General features: G+C 32.1%; 2 protein-coding genes and 1 long non-coding RNA gene across 3 annotated transcripts in view; all 3 read left to right on the top strand.

The window, feature by feature from the left end:
• Positions 1–5,385: 5,385 nt before the first annotated feature.
• On the top strand, positions 5,386–6,077 carry LOC123680166. Its single transcript, XR_006747492.1, has 2 exons — positions 5,386–5,666; positions 5,727–6,077. It is a non-coding gene; the product is annotated as an uncharacterized LOC123680166 (long non-coding RNA).
• A 2,153-nt stretch (positions 6,078–8,230) lies between these two features.
• Positions 8,231–11,795, top strand: LOC123680407 (DNA primase large subunit-like). The gene is made up of 3 exons (XM_045618295.1): positions 8,231–9,091; positions 9,194–9,713; positions 11,548–11,795. The coding sequence occupies exons 1-3, from the start codon at positions 8,372–8,374 to the stop codon at positions 11,712–11,714; spliced, it is 1,407 nt and encodes a 468-aa protein (XP_045474251.1). The 5' UTR covers positions 8,231–8,371; the 3' UTR covers positions 11,715–11,795.
• A 583-nt stretch (positions 11,796–12,378) lies between these two features.
• The window catches only part of LOC123679956 (dual specificity protein phosphatase Mpk3), a 72,265-nt gene continuing 60,913 nt past the window's right edge, over positions 12,379–23,730 (top strand). The window contains exon 1 of the mRNA XM_045617556.1: positions 12,379–13,146. Within this exon, the coding sequence (XP_045473512.1) occupies positions 12,762–13,146 (385 nt within the window). The 5' untranslated portion in view covers positions 12,379–12,761. The remainder of the gene's footprint in view (positions 13,147–23,730) is intronic.

Below are 23,730 nucleotides of genomic sequence, written 5' to 3'. Positions count from 1 at the left end.
TATAAGGTTAATGTGTACAACAGGATGATTTGTCCAGGAAATAAAAACGTACAATAGGATATTTCTTATAGTTAGTAGTACAATATTCATTTGATGGACTTGTGATTTTTTAAAAAGTAACTTTTCAAATTGCGTGATGGCACAGAGGTGCGCCAATCAGATAGCAAAATCGATTCTTGCAACCAATCACAACGATTGTTTAATTTGAAATATGGATTTGGCCTTAGAACAGTAATAATCTTTCTATATATATTCTAAGATGTCTAGAAAACCTGGTGTGTTTACTTATACCTGTAAAACTTTCAGACAAAACGTGAGATTTTTCAGATTTATACCTACTTCATTTCGAGGGATTATAGAGAGTTATTGCAACGCACAAATAAGCGATCTTTTATTACAGGATCTCTTATTTTGACATGTACGCATGCGCATTGAGTAAGATATTAAGGATTGTCTAAATCTAAAATACAGGCCTCCCTTACTTTATTTAAATACAGGCGACCAACTTTTATTTGAGGATCCTTTATTTTGACAGATATCTGTTTATGCCGTCGTTATTTAGCAAGAACTAACCTATAAATATTTGCAGCTGTTTAGGTAAACAAAGTGATGAAGTAAACTTTTTGAGAAATTTGCATTTTATTTCTTGATTTTGGGCATCTGTTGGAACCATTTCATTCGAGGAGAAGAATTTGCTCTCAAGAACGAATTTTTCAAGAACTTCTACGATTCCCAACAAAACATATTCAATTTGATCCTACTAAAATAATTAAAAATAAAACTGATAAATGTTGAATTTTATTACAAATAGGAATTTACCTATAATGTATAATGTAGTAAATTATAGAATGCTACTGCATACTGAATATTATTTTTTTTTATATTGAATATAAATAATTCATTCTGTAATATAGATACACCAATGGGATTGTTTTGAAAGAAAAATAATAAACTTGTTACCTAAGTACTTTTTTATTTATTTATTTTATTTATTTATTTATTTAAGACAAATAGGAATACAAACAGGTAAACCCCAATACAGCATCCACAGTTTGACAATTAATATATCATACAAGATATTGAAATAATGAAAACAAAATTCAAGCTATGCTATGAACTATAAACTAAAAATTAAACTTAACATTATCTGAAAATGATCAGCATACTGAAAATACAAAGGGCAACTTTAATTTTAAAATTCTCTTCAATTCATGGAGTTGAACATTGAAAATATCAACATCACATGAAAAAGAATTAAATGTTGACAGCATTCTACACAGTGGCGAATTTTGGGTTACATTAACTCTACGGAATGGAACCGCGAATAAATCACGGGATCTTAGTCTTCTCTCCGGTACTCTAAAATCGATAGATTCGAGAATTTCTGGGACATTAAGTATATTATTTACTAATTTGAAAAGCAGACACATATCATTTAGTCTTCTACGATTCTCCAAGCTTAATATTTTAAAACTTCGTTGAATTTCGGTGTAGTCATGATCAATAATCTGAATTTTACTTCTGAAAGACAAGAACCTCAAGAATTTATGTTGTACACTTTCTAATCTACTAATATAACATCTATACTGTGGATTCCATATTGATGTTGCAAAATTAAGCCTACTGAATACAAATGAATAGTAAAGAGTCAACAATGTTTCATTTTTCTTGAACAATTTTCCATGCCTGAGAACAAACCCGAGCATCTTATTCGATGACTCAATAACTCCGTTAATATGCACGTCAAATGTCAACTTTGAGTCCAGAAACACCCCCAGATCTCTCACAGCATCTTCCTGCTTTATAATCACCTGATTGATAGTATAATCAAATGCAAATGTGTTGACATTCCTAGTGAAAGATATTTTGAGGCACTTGTCAAAATTCAGAAAGAGGAAATTTTCAGAGCAGTACTCATAAAACCTGTCCAAATCCTCCTGAAGTTTCATACAGTCTTCGAAACTACTTATCCTCAAAAATATTTTGAGATCATCAGCGTACACCAAGAACTTAGCATAATGAAAGCAGCAGGATATATTGTTTAAATAAATAATAAAGAACAAGGGCCCCAGATGAGATCCCTGAGGAACACCCGATCCATTATGAAAAATGCCCGAATACTGTCCATTCACGCATACAAATTGGGATCTATGTAGAATATATGACTGTATCCACCTCAACAAGCTCCCACATATACCCACCTCCGCAAGTCTTCGCAATAAAACAGCATGATTTATTTTGTCAAAAGCCTTTTTAAAATCTGTATAAACACTATCAACCTGAGAATGGCTTTCAAAGCCTTCATTAAGATTTTCTAGGAAATTCAATAAATTTGTTTCCAGATTTCGACCCCTGACAAACCCATGCTGATTTTCTATTATTATGTGTTTTACATGATTAGAAACGAAATCGTATACCAATGACTCGAAGAGTTTAGGAATAGCCGAGAGTATGGATATGGGGCGATAGTTCTTGATGATATTTTTTGCGCCACCTTTGTGAACAGGGACTATCTTCGAGAGTTTCCATCTATGGGGAAAAATCCCCGAATGTAAAGATGTGTTGAAAATTATAGTGAGCGGTTTCAATATGTTTATTCTACATTTGATCAGAAAAAGTGGTGGAATATCATCTGGGCCGGGACCCTTATCAGGATTTAGAGCATTTAAAGCCTTTTCTACTGCTATCTCATTCAAAGTGATTTCAGACAAGTACATACTGTTATAAAGATTCTGTACTTCATTAATATTATCGTGGTTGCTCGTAGACAACTCGAAAGCACCGCTGAAAAACTGAGCAAACAGATTGGCTATGTCCTCAGATGAGGAAACCTCAACATTATCATTTTTCATCTGTGAGGGAAATTTGCCATGTTTTTTCTTATGGGATATGAACTTGAAAAACTCTGTAGAATCCTGTGAAAGTTTTTGTTCAACCTGGTCTAAATAGTTATGAAAATCTCTCACCATTAAGTATTTAGAAAGTGTTCTGAGATTTTTAAAAAGATCATAATCGGATTTATTCTTATAGACTTTAAATTTTTTGTGTACTTTAAGTTTGCTTTTTATAGTTTTGATAAGTTCTTTAGAGTAAAATAAAGGAAACTTTTTTCTACATTTAGTCCTAGGTACATACTTCTGTATAAGATTTTTTAAGATGCTGTAAAAGACCTCCACCTGAGACTCTACATCCGAATCTGATAAAAGAGAAATCCAATCGACCTCTGATAAATCGGTATTCATTGCCTCGAAATCAGCCTTTTTAAAATTGAGCCGATATTCAGTAGGTTCCTTCAAATAGCTATAATTCTTAATATCAAACAAAAATTCGAGAGCTGGGTGGTGGTCATCCTCATTAATCAACATAGCATAAAAAAAGCAAATCACAATGCAGAACCAAATTAATTATCAGTAATGTTATTATAAAATTATACGTTAAGTACACTTTTTTCAAAATTATTGTAGGAAAAAGTACAAAAATACATAACATAATTTTGTTAAACAAAATAATCTTCCAATACTGGTGGTTTCACATAAAAAGAAATACTTGAATGACTTCCATTCAAACAGGTACATGAAGTAGACTGATATTTTACATAGTGATGATACTTGGTCAACAAATTTCTCTAATAGTTCCATCAATAAAACCCCAGTAGTTTGGTACAGCTCCTCCCATATTACGAATTGGTAGACTTAAAACGAATTAAGGTAATATATTATATAATCACAGATTACTGTGATATAATAATTTAATTCATCACTGGTATTCGTGTCCTGACTTTTTTAAATATTCAACTACATAGTTGAATATTTATAATAATTTAAGTTCAATTCAGCTAATAGCTTACCTGTACATATAGCTGATAACTATTTCTATAAAGCCACTTATGTGCATTCAAATTATCTTAGAAGTGTCCATGATTTTCCACAATGAAGATTGCAGTTATAAAAATAAACTTCGATAATGATTGCGATAATTGTAGTAAAAATTTTCCAAGTCAACTAGTCGATTTGTTTGGATTGGTTTTGATATATTTTCTACACCAACTGTATCTATTATGAAAAATCAATTCCTCAATAATGGTCCCAGCTAAAATTGCTAACGCTATTTGTTCTTTCATTTTCGATTTTGAACTTTTACCAAATGAATTATTTTATTTATCAGAATACAAAATAAAGGTGACAAAATATAAATATGTCAAATTTAAAGATCTGTCACTTTACTGACTTTCGTTAAAAGCGCCTTGCTTTTAACGTCCACGATAGAGGATCCTTTATTACAGGACCCTTTAATTGACCATATTCACCGTCGCCATATTGTTATGCGACAATACCAACTACCCAGTGTTCCCAACGAAGAAATATTGAGTTTACTAGAAAAATTCCACAATATAAAGTTTATAAGTGAAATTTATGTGTACCTTTTCTGGCTGCTACGCCAGATAGGCTTGTTTGGGACAACATTGTGCAAAAATTTCACCTTTTGGAAATAAAAAGATTAGTGAAAGGTGGTTTTCTGAACAAATTAATGTGGCCGAGTGTATAAATGAATGCTTCGCTCCATTTTTGGAAATAGTCAGTGGAAGAATAGTCTTTATGGCTGATAGTATTTTTGATATTAGCGGTATTTTTGTAGTAAACTCAATATTTCTCCGTTGGGAACACTGGGTAGTTGGTATTGTCGCAAAACAATATGGCGACGGTGAATATGGTCAATTGACCATATTCACCAATATGGCGACGGTGAATATGGTCAATTGACCATATTCACCGTCGCCATATTGTTTTGCGACAATACCAACTACCCAGTGTTCCCAACGGAGAAATTTTGAGTTTACTAGAAAAATACCGCTAATATCAAAAATACTATCAGCCATAGAGACTATTCTTCCACTGACTATTTCCAAAAATGAAGCGAATCCTTCATTTATACACTCGGCCACAATTAATTTGTTCAGAAAACCACCTTTCACTAATGTTTTTATTTCCAAAAGGTGAAATTTGTGCAAAATATTGTCCCAAACAAGCCTATCTGACGTAGCAGCCAGAAAAGGTACACATAAACTTCACTTATAAACTTTATATTGTGGAATTTTTCTAGTAAACTCAATATTTCTTCGTTGGGAACACTGGGTAGTTGGTATTGTCGCATAACAATATGGCGACGGTGAATAGAGAGTTATTGCAACGCACAAATAAGCGATCTTTTATTAAAGGATCCTGTAATAAAGGATCCTCTATCGTGGACGTTAAAAGTGAACTATTGCAAGGTGCTTTTAACGAAAGTCAGTAAAGTGACAGATCTTTAAATTTGACATATTTATATTTTGTCACCTTTAGTTTGTATTCTGATAAATAAAATAATTCATTTGGTAAAAGTTCAAAATCGAAAATGAAAGAACAAATAGCGTTAGCAATTTTAGCTGGGAACATTATTGAGGAATTGATTTTTCATAATAGATACAGTTGGTGTAGAAAATATATCAAAACCAATTCAAACAAATCGACTAGTTGACTTGGAAAACTTTTACTACAAGTCTCGCAATCATTATCGAAGTTTTTATTTTTATAACTGCAAACTTCATTGTGGAAAATCATGGGCACTTCTAAGATAATTTGAATGCACATAAGTGGCTTTATAGAAATAGTTATCAGCTCTAGTTATAGGTAAGCTATTACCTGAATTGAACTTAAATTATATATTATATTACCTTAATTCATTTTTAGTCTACCAATTCGTTATATGGGAGGAGCTGTACCAAACTACTGGGGTTTTATCGATGGAACTATTAGAGAAACTTGTTGACAAAGTATCATCACTATGTAAAATATCAGTCTACTTTATGTACTTGTTTGAATGGAAGTCAATCAAGTATTTCTTTTCATGTAAAACCACCAGTATTGGAAGATTATTTTGTTTAACAGAATTATGTTATGTATTTTCCCACAATAATTTTGAAATAAGTGTACTTAACGTATAATTTTATAGTAACATTATTGATAATTAATTAGGTTCTGCATTCTGATTTGCTTTTTTTATGCTATGTTGATCCAATATATAAAAAAGTACTTAGGTAACAAGTTTATTATTTTTCTTTCAAAACAATCCCATTGGTGTGTCCATATTACAGAATAAATTACTCATATTCAATATAAAAGAATGATTTTTAGTATGCAGTAGGATTCTGCAACAATACTACATTATATATATAGGTAAATTCTTATTTCTAATTAAATTCAGGATTTATCAGTATTATTTTTAATTCTTTTAGTAGGATCAAATTAAATATGATGTTTTGTTGAGAATCGTATAAGTTCTTGAAAAATTCGTTATTGAGAGCACATTTTTTTCCTCGAATCAAATGGTTCCCACAGATGCCCAAAATCAAGAAATAAAATGCAAATTTCTCGAAAAGTTCACTTTGTTTACCTAAACAGCTACAAATATTTATAGGTTAGTTCTTGCTGAATAACGACGGCAAATATTCGGCATAAACAGATATCTGTCAAAATAAAGGATCCTTAAATAAAAGTTGGTCGCCTGTATTTAAATAAAGTAAGGGAGGCCTGTATTTTAGATTTAGACAATCCTTAATATCTGACTCAATGCGCATGCGTACATGTCAAAATAAGAGATCCTGTAATAAAAGATCGCTTATTTGTGTGTTGCAATAACTCTCTAATATGGTCAATTGACCATATTCACCGTCGCCATATTGTTATGCGACAATACCAACTACCCAGTGTTCCCAACGGAGAAATATTGAGTCAATTAAAGATCGCTTATTTGTGCGTTGCAATAACCACAGACAGTAATCTGTGCAATAACCACAGACTAATCTGTGCAATAACTCTCTAATGTTCTAAGCACAGAATACTAAATATATAAGAAGTGCTAACGCCGTGTTAAATCAAGGCAACAATATGGCCGATATTTTGTCCGCCATCATGTAGTGTAATATGGCGGGAAAATTTGAATATGAAGGTATGACCATTCATTGAAATTGTTGGAATATTATTAGTATTTATTTTAGGTTATGTTGTTATAATTTCGAATTAAAACAGAAAAATATCATCGAAAAGTTTTATTTATCAAAGGAAATTTACATATTTGCTTAAAATAATAATTATTTATAAAAATCAATACATAATATACATTATATTGGGAGATTTACACTATACCTGACTGAAAAAAAATACCTATTTATACCTACTTTATGAAATTATATCTGATGAACAACTGAATTGATACATTTCTGAAGCAATATTCAAATTTCTACACATACATGAAAGATAAAAATCTTCAGTTGGTTTAATCTATCTTCCTGCGTTACAGTGCTCATTTCGTAATTCACTTTAATTATCACAGGTCCTCTTTGTTACTTCATTTTCAGCTCATTTGGAGGTTGTAGGTGGATATGAAAAAAAAAAGATTATAAATAGCGATCAATTAGTAGGCAATTCATTTTAATTTGATATGATAATTCTGGATCACGTAGATTGTTATTGTTAGAATCATTAATATTTTCCATACAAGAAACATTTGGGGAAGTTCTACAATCATAGGGCTGATGATTATAAATTTGATACTTCAGTAAATGCCGAGGAACAGAATTTAACTTTAATATAGTTGATTCTGAAGGATTATTATAATCACAAGTAAGGATCTCAGATATATTAGAGCATTGAAATACAATATGAGGAAAAACCCGGTCTTATTTAGTTCTAAATTTATTTTCTCATGGATTACCTGACCTTACCTTACCTGAAACCTAAAACAGAACTTGTAATAAATAAGTGACAATAAAAACCACTTTATCTGTTCATTCAAGAATTACAAATACAAACACAATTTATTGTTGGTTATAAAATCATATTGAAAAACTCGAACGCTGATTGGCTTATTATGAGAATAAAATTTTTACATCGTGATATGTATACCGTGTAATTTGAGTGTATGTGACGTCACATCTGTTGCCAATGCTAGCACTAGCGGTTTCACCCCCCTGGTTCTAAGGGTAACACTATATATTTAGTATTCTGTGAGTAACACCACAGAATACTAAATATAACACTAAACTGACTAAACGCACCTTAGAACATAGAATTCTTATTTTAAGAACGCTCCCATAGGTTCGCCCGACATAGGACCTAAACGTCCTGAACGTATCCCACAGATTACGGATTACGGATATGTTATCCGTAATCTGTGACGTATCCTTTGACTTTTGAGAAACATCTATGATAATAATTTGGCGGGAAATGTGTAATGATTGATGGTCTCTGTTGGTTTATGATTTCAATATAAAGAAATTTGATGTAGACTTCTTGATCTGTTCATTAACAACATATATTTTTAAAATCTCTTCAAAATGGATTTTACCGCCAGGAAAAGAAAAAGCTTTAAGCTTGCTAGTGAAAATTTGAACTCACAATATTCCAATGATCTGAATATGTATAATATTCCACCAATGGGTGAAACAAGTTTGGAAGAATTTGAAACATTAGCTATTGAAAGATTACAATTATTGAGAACTCTTGAACAAGCCTCATCTAAAGGGCATAAGATTAATAGTGAAGAGTGGAGGCAGTGTATCAAGGAGGATTTGAATAAATTAGATCTCAAAAAGTTTGTCAGATTGATGAATGGGTTGGATGGTCAGAATGAGTTAGATTTCAATGCACGAAGAGCAGATCATTTGTCCCATTTTATATTAAGATTAGCATATTGCCGGTCTGAAGAATTAAGAAGGTGGTTCATCAACAGAGAGTTAGAGTGGTTTAGGTTACGTTTTATGATTCAGAACCAAAATACACTAAACAGATTTCTGGAAAGTAATAATTTAATTTATATTCCCATTTCTGAAGAAGAAAAAAATGCAATTTTCAATGAATTGATGATGTCCACAGCTAACATGTCTGATATCAATATAAAATCTAGCAATTTTTTCAAAGTACCTTTTGTTGAAGTATGTGCCCTTATCAAAAATAGAAGGGTATTTGTCAAGATGGGATACGCATATATTCCAACAAGTGAACTTATAGTTTGTGTTCAAGCCAAATTTCGAGCTAACTTGAGTGAGGCTCTGAACGTGAGTAATTTCTTTCTTAGGTTTAATTTCCAGACCACAGAAATATATTTCTTATCTTTTATATTTACTTTATAGTAAATATGTATTTAATATTTTTTTTAGATTGCTAGTCACCGACTACCATCTTTGGATGATGACAGAATCAACACCTTTTTGCTCAACCTGAACAATTCTTACACTGGCAAAGATTATAGTTCATCAAATTCAGAGAAAAAAGAAATGGATCCAGCTGATTTAGATCTTAACTCAAAGAAGCACTATCCAATGTGCATGAGGCATATCCATGAAACACTTAGATCTACTCACCACTTAAAGCACAAATGCAGATTACAGTATGGTTTATTTTTAAAAGGTATAGGATTATCATTTGAAGATGCTATGGATTTTTGGAGAGATGAGTTCACTAAGCTCATGGATCATAACAAATTTGAAAAAAGCTATGCATACAATGTCAAACACTCCTATGGAAAAGTAGGAGGAATGGTCAATTACAGCCCTTATAGCTGCATTAAAATTATAATGGAATCTGTAGGAGTTGGTGATCATCATGGTTGTCCTTTCAAGCATTGGGATTCGCATCTAGTAAAGCAGAAGCTGATGGACTATGGAGTTTCTGCAGAAGGTAACATCTACTGACTAGAAATTGAAGATAAACCTCAAATTTCTTTTTTTTTAATATGAACAATTGTTTCATCAGGTTTACTTTCCAATTCAGTTTGCGTGGATTATATTGCCATACAAAATGGAAAAGCACTGAAGTGACGTCAGGAGCTTTTGTTCCCTAGTTCAAATTTGTGTTTACGTAATTTTTCTCATAAAATTTTTTCAACCTTATCCTTAATTAAGATTTCTGAAAAAATCAGATGTCAAAACTTTCTAGTCTGAAATTACACAAAAACATAGAATCACGTGATACTTGAGACACAATGTTATTTATCACTTTTTTGGCAGAATTTTCTATAGAAAATGAGAAAGCATATTTCAATATTAAATGCATGCTTGAAAGATATGCCAATATACAGGGTGTTCTGATTTGTTTCCGACAAACTGAAACGGGTGATAGATCACATCATTTTAAGCAAAAAAGTTCCTATGAACATAGGTCCGAAAATGCTTCGTTTCCGAGATACAGGGTGTTAAAGTTGAAAAAATAATTCGCGTTTTTATAAATATCTTTCGACTGATTCCAAATAATTGCATGAAAGTTGGTACATAGGGTTTTTTGAGGTGAGAAATTCAAATTTGTGGTCGATTTGGTTGTATTTTCTAGAGGGCGCCACTGGCAATCATTTCGTCCCCTTTAAAACGTTGCAACTTTTCTGTGCTACCCTGTACGTCATTCTGGACTAAAAAAATCAATTCCCCTGACTTTTCTAGTTGAAAAAGGTATAACTCATTTAAGTTGCTAGGGGCAATCGTTTCAGAGAAAAACGCATTTAAAGCCAAATCCATATTTTTGTAATCTCTGAAACATGTAGAAACAAATTTGTAATAATTTTAAATTAAATATTTTTTAGAAGTAACAATTCAGAACAAAACAAAATAACATAATAATTTTTAAAGAAGGTGTTCGAAGTGTCCACCGTTCTGTTGAATGCCCAAATGACATCTTCGAATGATTGATTGTTTTACATTCAACAATTGTTGCGGCAATAGATTTAAAATGGCTATACACAATGACAGATTTAAAGTGTGTTAGGTTCAGATGTCATTAATTATAGTTAACTAAGTTAATAGCTTATCAACAAATACAGGAAAATGGTATTGGTTACCAAAGGCCCGAACGAAGCATACAAAGAAGAAATCATATACAGAGAAATAGGATTTTATAGACCTTCGAAGAAAATAAAAACTCAGTATTCGTAAAGCATCCCAACAACGCAATATTTCAGGAAACATAATATTCAGAACACTTAAAAACAACAATTACATAGCATACCACTTCTACTTATTAGTGGGCAATAGAAAATCCGCATGCATTTCGCCTTAGAAATTTTCAAAATGAATTTAAATTTAATATTTGAATAGGAATAATTTCATGAAAGGATTTCGAAGCAGTCAAAACATATTAAAGAAAACGCAAATTATTTTTTCAACTTTAACACCCTGTATCTCGGAAACGAAGCATTTCCGGACCCATGTTCATAGGAACTTTTTGGCTTAAAATGATGGGATCTATCACCCATTTTAGTTTGTCGGAAACAAATCAGAACACCCTGTATATTATCATCGAATCATGGGATAACATTCTAAGTTAGTGTTTGCAAAACTTCATTGATTAATCAGCAGGAAGAAACTTAAAACTTTCGCATTCATTTGGTAACACTCTGTATAGAATAGAAATTACAACTTGGGAATAAAAATAAATTCAATAATCTTTTTATCTGGGTTTTTTGAATCATCAATTCTCCGTCTCAGCTCCAATTTTCAACAATTCTTATTTTTTATTATTTTAGGTATTGGTGCTGTAATGGAATTGGTGAAAAATGGTCATTTCCAGATAGCTTGTACAAAATATTTTGAATATACTCATTCAATGCAAGCACCATTATCTGTTATAAATCATCCAAACCAGTATTTCGAAGAGAGTATACAAATGTCAGGAGACAAGAAAAAAGCGTGACTTTGCTAAACTGCTTTGAATGATCAGTTTAGTTATTTTATTACTGTTCTTGGTTTGTGTAAATATATTTATAATTATCGATCAAGTTTTTTCTTCAATTTAGTTACTAGATATCTGGATAGTAGTATCCTGTTCTGTTACTAGATGGCATCAGCAGATAATTTTTTGCACTCTGGTACCACATTCAAATTAAATAAATAATTGCTATCTAATATAAATAAGTAATAATTAGGGACTGAGGGAATAATTTTCAGGAAGAAATGATCCAAAACAATTCTTAATACATTCATCATATAAAAAATGTTTGTTGTAGGTATCAGTGTTGAATTTTTTTCTGGGGGGAATTTCAACATGTAAGTGGATAGTCAAAAATTCGTTTTGATTTCGAGAGTTTTTCTTCGGTGGGGTATTACCTTTCCGGCTAATAATTTTGCGAAGAATCAATAGTTTTCTTAGCTAATTCGACCTTTGCATCATTACGATAACCTTGGATACCATCGGAATAAATGACGGTGCGGTAATGACGTCATGCGGTGATCTGTGTAAAAGTTCACCCCTTCTTCACTGAATATTTTTCAACTCGCACTTCATAAAAGCGGGAACATTATTGGAATAAGTTTGTATCTCAGACATACGTAGACGTTAACAACTAGTTTCCGTGGAAAACTGAGAGATAGAAACTTAAGCCGTGTTCCTTACTCGGTTCATACTCTCGAATAGTAGACCTCTTTCATCAATGAAGTGACGTTTGGTAGTTTCATTGGTTACAGCTTGAAGGAGCACGTGATCCCCCACCAATAATTTTCCGTACAATATCCTACAGACAGCCCACCCTCGCACAATAATCCGGAAATCTGACAACGTCGCCGAAACTTGCACCATTCAATTCCAAACATCATTTCAAGTCCAGCGCTTGTAAGGAGCGTGTATATGTCTTCAGTTAGCGCTTTTTAGTGTATTTTGCATCATGTTTTAGTTTCGTAGAACGGGAGTTCCTCAGTGAATTTTTGTTGTTCGAGTTCGCCTAGAGACTCTAAGTGACCAGGGATGACTAAAATGCCAACAACACCCGAATGTGACTATGATTTAGTTTCCAACGAAGGTTTATTATCTTTGTTGCGAAATGAATCAAAAAACATAGTGATATTGGATTGTAGGAGTTCCAACGAGTACGCGGAATGTCATATAAGAGATTCTGTGAATTTCTCCATTCCTTCAATTATGTTGAGGCGACTGGCTGCTGGAAAGATAGAACTTGCCTCTACGATAAAATGTAGAGATTTAAAACAAAAGATTTGTAAAACTTATAAAGAAAATTTGTTCATTTTGTATAACGATGTACCTGGAGTTCAACAGCATCAGACTGATTCGGTCCTCAATGTTTTGTTACGAAGATTAACTCAAGATGGATGCCGTGTTGCTTGTTTGGAAGGTACGTACAAATTCTAATAAGAAACTTATGATATTGTTATGAGATCAGGATGAAATCATACCTTCAGTAACATGTTATTTTAGATACCCCATCATTCGACCCATGTTCGATTCAATAAATTCGAAAATTTTATATTTTATATTCAGATCTACAGGTACAGGTATCCAAACAACTGATAATTGCGGTGTTGTGAGATTTTGTTAGATTTCTGTGTGCTTCTTACATTCATTAGGATTCAAGAAGTTCATTCATTTGAGATTTATGGAGCAATTAAACATTACGTTAATCATTGAGAACCGATTCACGAGGTAAAACAAACTATAGTATCTATTGGAAATTTATCGCTTTTATGAATGAGTTGAATGAATGACGAGGTAAGAGGCTCCTTCAACTCAATTGGTGCATTTTGATTTTAAATGCAGAGTGTGTTTACAAAACTCACCAATGAATCTCGAGTCGATAGAAATGAATTAATTGTACCCGTATGTTGAATGTCAATTTTTTGGTTACCTAGAATTCTTAGAAAATAGCTGTGTATGTACCATTGGCATGTAAGACACCAAGGTTATTTTTATTTGTTTTGTGATTGTGAAGTGCATATAGATAATAGATTATTTTTGTACAATTCATTGAAGAGAATTTTATCGTTATTTCATATCAAACGAGACTATTTTCGGTCATTGAAAATAACAAACCTACATTCTGAACTACCCACTTGTTAATTGGATTTTTAACAGGGTACCCACACATTTTCTTTTTTTGGAAAAAACAACCTTGATATATGTTTTTGTTGGTTTTTACCTGATTGAGGCCAGTTATGTTTTTGTGGAAGGTTCATTAAGGAAATGAAGACCAAGAATTTATTTGTATGTACGTACCTGATTGAAATTCGAATAATTTTTTCTCTAATTCTGTGGTTATTCCGTTCATTCTTCCACATCTTGTAGAACAAAATCGTGCGAGAATATATCAGAAACGCACAGTTTTCATAGTTATATTTCATTATTATATGTTGGTACTCCGAACTTTCCGCCACAACTTTATCTGTCAATTCATCAATTTGCCTTGAAGAAATCAGTTCTGCCAACCAACATTTTTCAATGCAAAAATCACTAAATGATATTTATGGAAATATTTCATTAATTTCAAGAAAAATGCAATGAATTAGAGAAAATAATGTATAATACTCGTACAGAAGGCTCATTCTACCACTCGTTCATTCCAAAACTCGCCACTTCGTGGCTCGTTTTTGAATTTTGAACTCGTGGAAGAATATCAATGCCGTCTGCACTTGTATTATAAATAACTATACTAGGTTTCAGGGTTTCATAGAACACAGATCAGGTAATTTTGTAAAAAATAAAATTCTATATTCACCCTTAATTTGATTGGAAAGCAAATCCTGCAAATCGATGACGTTCTATTGAAAATTTTGTCGATTTCTGAATGTTTTTCGTATATCGCTTTTCGATGAAGAATACAGAAGTACTAATGTGAACCAAGAAATGTACCTAATTATCTGAAAATTGCTTTCGTTTTGAAAATATTACATTCCATGACATATGGATAATAAATTGACAAAATAACCATAGAAGATTCAGGTTCATAGAGTAGTTATCACATTTTTCAAAGAAAATTTTTTGTGTTTACCTTTAGTTAAAAATGATTTACACAAAGATTCAGAACTTTTCTCATTTATTTTTTTACTTATTATAAGGTCTTCTTCAAGGAGAATTTTTATACCATCTGATGGTAGCTGTTTATGTACTCGCTTGATTTACATTTTTTTAATATCTTAATTTTACGTTTTTTCCTCAAAATTAACAGCTAATCTTTGTGCATTATCAACCTTCAGTATCATAAATACGTTAACGAGTGACAGAGTGCCATCACTTCTTCCTTCTTCTGACTTCCTGGCTACAATTCGATGTATCCGGTACCTTACCGATGTTATCCCTGTGTAAAATAGAGGATATCCTCTCTTTTAGACGTTTATTACTCTTATTATGGAGATCCTACAACAATAGCTTGCGTTTCCTCCTCTGATCATTTTTTTCAAGACGACGTACATGATGAATTTTAATTTCAAGCTATTAAAGATAATTTTTTATATAGGATGAATTTTTGATTTGTAGGTATGTACTTTCAACTTCAACTGAGACGTAACAAATTCAAATTGACAATGAACGAATTCAAATTGGGAATAAACACATTCAAATTGGGACAACATTAATTCATTTCTATGTGAATTCATTATTTATTCGAAAATGTTATTTTGAAAGTATACTTTCATTTTGTGTATTTTTTGAATTAAACTTTAGTAAAGATTTGTTCGCTACTCCTTCTTCACATACAAAGATGCGTGAATTCCATAGAGTAATAAACATAGATGGAGGACATTTTTACATGTCCCCCAATGTTATATCTCGTTGTCGGATTGTGATATATTTTCAAATACACAATTTTACTATATCATTATGAATGTATATTGTATTGAATGAAATATATTTATTTGATTGAATCTCAATTAAAAATGCAAATTCGATTATTTGGAATTCGATATTTTTCCTAATTGTCGAATTTAAAGTATGCAGAATATTTATTATTTTCTGTATCTACCTGCTGAAATCCAAGTTTGGCAAGTTTTGTTCTCTTAGTGTCATCCCTTGTTTCACGTCGTTCGGCGAGTTTGAAAATTGTTTTCTGAATTTCTGATATATTTAGGTATTCATCTCAATATATTTTGAGTTGATATGAAACGTTGATTCACTATGGGACATAAGTGCGTTCGTTGTGGAGAAACTCGCGAATTTAGTGAAATATCGTATCACTGATATGTTTTCATTTCTGCGCGCTTCCTGTCAAATTTGATAGTTCAAGTTTGGGGACAAAATGTGCTTACTGAAAATGACATATGTTCCCTCTATCTATGTTTATTACTCTGAGGTGAATTCCATAAAAAACATCAAATTTAATAGTTTTGAATGTCTCAATTTTAAATTGATTATTCCCAATTTGAATGTGTTTAGTTCCAATTTGAATTCGGGATTTCCAATTTGATTTTGTTGAGTCTCAACTTTAAGTTGAAGTCGAAAATAAGATATAGTATTTCAAGGAATGGTTTTAATTATCTTTTATATGCAGCTTTTGAAGCCATTACGGATACGGAAATCAGGATATAGAATTAAAAAAAGTTTATAAAAAATAGTTAAAATTCTATTCTTCAATTTTTATGGGACGATTATAATTTGTAGATATTATATTATGTGCAGAATGAAGTTTTTAAAATGTGGTTATATACCGCCGACAAAATTACTTGAATATTTATCAAACTTTCATCAACAAAAATATTATTCAAAACGCTTATCCTGATGATTTTTTTTATAAATCGTAGCATTGTTATCAGCGAATTAGCTCCACTAAACAATCGAATAATTAATTCTCTGCTGATGAAATAAAATATGTTCAATCAAAATTGAAATTAGTCATTTAATTCTGAACAGAACGCTTTCAGAAGAAGTATAAAATGTATTCAGGAAAAAATATGTGATGAGAAGTATTCGGGAAAAAATATATTGACCTCAATCTAATGAAAATATTAGAAAAGGGAAAATGAGTTAATTCTGGTCTTACAAAACCACATATCATTTACGGTTTTTCCTGATGACCTAAAAATATTGATTTTTTTATATCTCACGTCTACATTTCTCGGATATATTGGAATAACATATCAAAATGTATAGCGGGTGGCCCACGTTATACTTTTCATATTTCAGTACGAGTTTATTGGAAAACGCCGATACAGATTAATTTTCATTTGGAAGGGACATCTGCTGATTGCAAATTCGACCCTCTCAAAAATCTCAAATGACAATAAAATTCAATTAAGAATTTTATATTCATCATTGGCATATTGGCAATGATTTTTTTTTTAAAGAAAAAAATGGTACGCCACTGAGTCATATCAAGCTGAAAATCCTTTTTGAAATCCTCGTTTAATTTGTGACAAAAAATTTCCCATCTCTTTTTTCGTATGGGACGCTGTTTCAATGGAAAAAAATAAAATATCTTAACGCGTATTTTTCATTTCTTCAATAAATTATCTATTATTGGATAGTTCTGTATATGTATATTGAAGTTAAGACTCATTATGCATAAAAACGACTCCCAATATAAAAAAAATAATAATATTATAGATTTTTTGCCACAAATTGGACGAGCAATTTAAAAATGATTTTAATTTGAAATATCTCAGTGGCGCACCACTTCGAGAAAAATTTTTTTGACGACAACGTTTTCTCATATCTGTAATGTGAGAAAAAGAAGTTTGATAATGATGTTTGAACCAAATTACTCAAAATAACTTTTTTTTATTACAAATTCGATTGTTCTTACTGGGTGTTCCTAAATTAGAGTTACGGAGGAAAATGAAAGATTCCTTGGATAATTTTAAGGATAAAAAGTCCCATGAATATGAGTCCGCGAATGATTTGTTTCGAGAGAGTTAATAAGTTCCAAAACATATAATTAATTCATTCATTACAGCTTGCTTGCTGGATGTTTATAATAATTTACTAGAATACTAGAGAGCTGTTTGAATTCTTTTCTCGAAATCGATTGCAGATACGACAAAAATACAACAAACCAAAAAGTGTAGTATTGAACCAGAGTTTCTTTTCAAATTTTTCTCAACTACTAGTGGTTCACAAAAAAATAATTTTGGAGGAAAGAAGCGGGCACCCTTCCAAAACAAATCACCCTGTAGATTTGCATTTAAAATTATGATGAAAACTTTTAATATGCGAATTCAAGTTAAATATCTTGTGAAGGGAAGGTGCTATGAGAGAAAAACTTGAACTTTAACATCTGTATCTCAAAAACAAAGCGCGTTTGCGGTTTTCTTGCAATGATCCAAGAAATCTGTCATTTTCATCTCCAATTTAGGAGCACTCTGTAGGTATAGTCAATTCAAAACTGATGTCTTCACAAATAAATTGCAATTTGAATGAAACACAATAAATTGTACAACACAGCCCAGACAATTTTTCGATGCGAATTACTCAGTTCAGTTCTTTGATCACTACATATTGAAATGTTGTGACGAGAAGATACAAAAAACCGAAAACAACGGGTAAGTGTGTACCGATGACGAATGCAAAAATCACAGATGGCAAATAAGGGCGATGCCGAGAAAGCGGATAGATAAGGAAAATAATAAACCTCGGACAAAGACGAGCTCGTGGTGCAATAAAAGTACTCATCTTGAGAGCGAAAATAAACTAATAAATCGTAAAAGGGTCAGATTTTTTACTGACGTGTCGATTCGAAGGAAAGTAAAATGATTCTTATTGGTTCATTTTATGGTAACATTTTCGTACTTCCACTATGTTATTTAATTGTTAGCAACAATTGTTTCCGCCAAGTAAGGACCGAATCCATTAAATATTTTTCGTACTTCGTCTTTGCGAGATTTTTAAAATGTTATATTTTGAATCTTGTGGCAGTACCCCCCATTCTACGCCCTTGGGTTGGGGGATGATTACAAGGGCGCCCGCTGATCCACTGACCCCCAGACTGTATAGCACTTTATTGCGTTGCTGGTCGTGACTTCACAGTAAAATCAGCTGTAATATTACGGTGTTGTTTTATAGCTCCAAAAGGTTACGTCTTTAATGACCTAATCGAAAGGGGATCTTATAGGCTGGACTGACATTTTCGATTGAACACGGGTTTTTATTAGGAATTTTAGTGATCGTTTTATACAGCAGCCTTCCTTAATAACCTGGCAATTTTCAGGTTATACAGGGTGATTCACCGGGATGGCCTATTAGACGTTTATGGAGCACTTATCATAATTTTGAGCTGAAAATTGGCATGTTGGGGTTTGAGACAATGATCTTTCTCCCTAAAATATTTTCAGATCTCTACAACTTCCGGTTATACCGGAAACAGACTGCTACCTCCTCATTTCAAATGGCACACCCAGTATATTATTGCATCATTAGATAGCTTTTTGATGGCAATTTCGGAAATATGCCATACCTTGGGTAAAACCTCAACGGTTCATGAGTTAATTGCATTCTTTTGAAAAAAATGGTGGCGATGAAGACTCACATTTTTTTGAATTTCTCGGCAGAAAAAGCTTTTTTCGAAAACATTTTTTTCTTTTTCGACTCTACAAATACGTAGTATTATAGGTAAGACTGTTTGCGGTTTGGACCAAAAATGTACAGAGTGTTTATTAGAAGGTCATGAACTTGGACAACTCAAATTCATAAAAACTCAAGATTTTCAAATTAGAACCTATATTTTTATTATTTAAGTCGATTCTACGTACGAAAATAGTGGGGGTCACTTGAACAAACCTAAATGAATACTTCAATAGTTATCGAGGAAAAAAATTAAATGAGGAAAAATCTCAATTTATATTTGTGTGAAGTAGTCTGTGACTTCCAGAAAACACAGAGAGAAACTAAAATTCGATGTTTTCATAACTAAATTTGACATTTCAAGAATTGTAATCATTTTCGTAATTGAAAATTGTATTGGTTTATTGATTTCTCAACAATCCCTACGAAAAATTAATTAAAATTCATGAAATGTAAAATTTAGTAATCCAAACATCGAATTTCAGTTTCTTTCTGTGTATTCCGGAAGTCACAGACTACTTCACACAGTTGTAAATTGAGGTTTTTCCTCATTTAATTTTCTTCCCCGATAACTATTGAAGTATTCATTTTAGGTATTGGGTTTGCTGAAATAACCCCCACTATTTTTGTACGTAGAATCGACTGAAATAATAAAAAATATAGGTTTTAATTTGAAAATCTTGAGTTTTGATGATTTGTTCAGTTGCCCAAGTTTATGATCTCCTCATGAACACCCTGTACATTTTTGGTCCGAACCGCAAACAGTCTTATAATACTACGCATTTGTAGAATCGAAAAAGAAAAAAAAAATTCGAAAAAATTTTTTTCTGCCGAAAAATCAAATTTCTAAATGAATTTCAGTAATATGAATACTTTGGAGTACACAAACTAAGGTTTTCAGTCTTTATTATTTATTTTGGAAGAATATTTCGTGAATATCTTCAATTCCAATTGTTCAATTTATTTGAGATTGATTCTGATGAGAAAACAATATAATCCTTCCAGTTCATTGGCCCAGATTGGTTGTCTACGTCGTTCTCAAAAAATCTGTCACTTGCAGATATGTATTACCTAATCAGCTTTGTTTTACGTCATTCTTTCTGAAAGTGAGAAAATTCAATTCATCTGTAAAGATTTCTCGCTAGCGTTAGCCACTCCACAATAACCCTTTTTTCGATCAGTCCTTCTACCTGTTGCTGCTGTGTCCCAAATGTCACAGTCTTTCATAAATAAAGAGATTCAGAAAAAATGAAAAACATTCACATAAGCATTGGTCGTAAAAGCTCTGCTCTCTGCCAACGAGGATCTGAAGATTCTTAAATATGTAAACCGGGTGTCCCAAGTTATCGTATGCGGGCAGAATCTAGCTTATTTGGCAAGATAATGAAAAAATAAAAAGATATCTTCGAATAACATCGAAGTACCTTTCCAATTATGTATAGAAAAGGTTCTTACATTCGACAGCCCTGTGGTAGCTACCCCTTACTTTTAATTTTCAAATGTCACCCCCTGTATATTGTCGGTGAACATTGCGTGTCATTCTATTTGGAATACAATAGCACATACTTGGTATTCTTTCAGTATTAACAACAAGAAAATTTATATTTTGTGACTTCTTTTACGTTATTTAATTATCCTTATAAAAATGAAATGCCTTCACCCATGTTGGTACAAACTTCACATATGAGAAGTAGATGAATTGTTGTTTTAAAAAACCGATGTTCTTTATAACAAAAAGCTTGCTTTGAATGTTTATTCCTTTTTTGAATTAGTAGGTATTTTAGTTGCAATTCATACTTCACAAAATGTTAATGTTTTTGTTGTTATTAATAAAAAAATTCCAAATGTGCTATCGATGTATTCCAAATAGAATGACAAGCAATTTTCACTGATAATATACAGGAGGTGCCATTTGAAAATGTACGAACCTTTTTTATACATCATTGGAAAGGTAGGTATACTTTGATGTCATACACACAAAGCAAATAAGCTAGATATTGCCTGTATACGATAACTTGGGACACCCATTATATATAGGGTTTGTATTGTAGACAAATGTTCTGTAGTTGTCCAAGTACTGAGACGTACTTGGTACCACTATACATACAACTAGTAGTGTTTAGAGAATAAAATTCTCTGAATTCTTCTTAAATTTCTTTCCAATATTCATAGATGAGCACTGATTTTGATAAAACAATTCAACTATTTCTAAACGTTGTTGAAGCTTGTGGCTTTCCATGATTAATTGGCATAACTTACTTGACACAAATGGCATAAGAAATGTCAAAATACAATATACCGTGTCGCCATTAAAACCATTTTAAATTGTATAATTCCTGTTTATATTAATCAAAATATCCTCGGAACCACAGAGCGCTTCGATCCTCTTTCATGGTCCGATGGTCTTAATGAGCTAATTGAGAAGTTCAAGGATCAATTGACAATTGACATTTCACAAAATGTAACCGCCCACCAAGATCGTTCGATATAGTCATTTTGCCTTCCCCTGTCCCGCACTTCTTTCCTAGAAGCCTCCTCTGATGTGTTACCATAATTTATGACGAAGGTGGTATGTCAAAGTGTGGGTGTAGCCTTGATCGACGTATCCGAGTAGTATGAATGGTGATTGCTGCAGATTTATCGGTTTTCACTGGGAATACCAAGCGTGGTTAGGCTTGTAGCGTAGGCATAGGCCATTCACTGAATGTATGAAATTACGTCACAACCTAGAGAGATTTTACTTATTTTAGCATGTACAGCGGGGGAAAATTTCGATGTTTTAGCACTACAACTTTTAAACCAGAAATCTGATACCCCCTTCTCGGTCTCTTTTTCTGAGAAACTTACAAGGGTAGTATTCATTTTTGGCCACCTTCTTTTGTTTTCGAGTTATAAGCGAAAATTGGGAAAATGGCGATATCGAAAAACATTTATATCTCCGCTAATACTGATGATAGAGCTCTGAAATTAAAACATTATACAGGCACTTCTTTACGTAGAATCCAGTGGCGGGCTCGTATTTTCAAAAGGGTTTTTAATTACGAAGCTATGACCCAAAGTTATGTTTTTTCAAATGGGAACACTAGATTTCTGTGCCATTTTCTGAAAGCTTAATTTTTCCTGATTTCAAAAATATATAACATCATATGATTCGTATCAAAATAAATAACAGAAAATAGTCAAAAACCTTTTTTTACTTAAGGGTCTCAATATTTCTATGGTTTCAACTGTTGATTAGCCTTTCTATAACAAGAGCAGTGTCCTTCCGTCAATCTGATTATTTCTATGCTTTTCACTTATTTCTACAAAATTCGAATCTATATTTATTTTATACAAATAGTTTCGAAAAGATAAACGAACTTGGAAAAAGTTTCCTAGGTAGCTTGAACACAGTTTCAAATATTCATCTATTGAAATATCGAGAAGAGGTCGACTGTGCATTGTGCAATTGTTGTCATTATTAGGTTAAATATTATTTCTTGTTTGTCCCTTCGTAATTAAAATGTTGAGTTCAATCATATATGCATTGTTTCATATGCTGTTTAAATGGATTGGTACTTGTGCATATCGATTCTGGAGACCTATGTAAATAATCTCCTGATACATGCATCTCAATACAACTCTTTCGATTGAAAAATTCGATCTTGTGGTTTCTCCGTTATTTCCAAATCAATTTTTAGATAAAAAATTTATAAAACATATCTAGATTCGAATTTTGTAGAAATGAGTGAAAAGCATAGAAATAATCAGATTGACGGAAGGACACTGCTCTTGTTATAGAAAGCTCAATTTTTCTGTGTTCATCAACACTTGAAACCATAGAAATATTGTGACTCTTAAGTGAAAAGAGGTTTTTGGCCATTTTCTATTAGTTATATTGATCTGAATCATACGATGTTATATATTTTTGAAATCAGGAAAATCAAGCTTTCAGAAAATGACACAAAAGTCTAGTGTTCCCATTTGAAAAAACATAACTTTGGGTCATAGCTTCGTAATTAAAAACCCTTTTGAAAATACAAGTACGCCACTCGATTCTACGTAAAAAAGTGCCTGTATAATGTTTTAATTTCAGAGCTCTATCATCAGTATAAGCGGAGATATAAATGTTTTTCGATATCGCCATTTTTCCAATTTTCGCTTATAACTCTAAAACAAAAGAAGGTGGCCAAAAATGAATACTACCCTTGTTAGTTTCTCAGAAAAAGAGACCGAGAAGTGGGTATCAGCTTTTGTCTATCTCCTCTGGTTCAAAAGTTGTAGTGCTAAAACATCGAAATTTGCCCACCCTGTACAATACGAAATTACACGGGAGTCAAAAGCTACGTTATCTCTATATTCGCATGCGTTTTAATTGAAACCATCCTTTCTCTGATCATCTGGAGGAATGCAAAAGCGGATTAATCAACAAGTTTTCTTTTCACACCAGATCATA

This window comes from Harmonia axyridis, chromosome 5 (assembly GCF_914767665.1).
Source record: "Harmonia axyridis chromosome 5, icHarAxyr1.1, whole genome shotgun sequence".
Classification (NCBI taxonomy): domain Eukaryota; kingdom Metazoa; phylum Arthropoda; class Insecta; order Coleoptera; family Coccinellidae; genus Harmonia; species Harmonia axyridis.
Note: the sequence above shows the minus strand (reverse complement) of the source record. Positions and strands in the feature narration are given on the sequence as shown.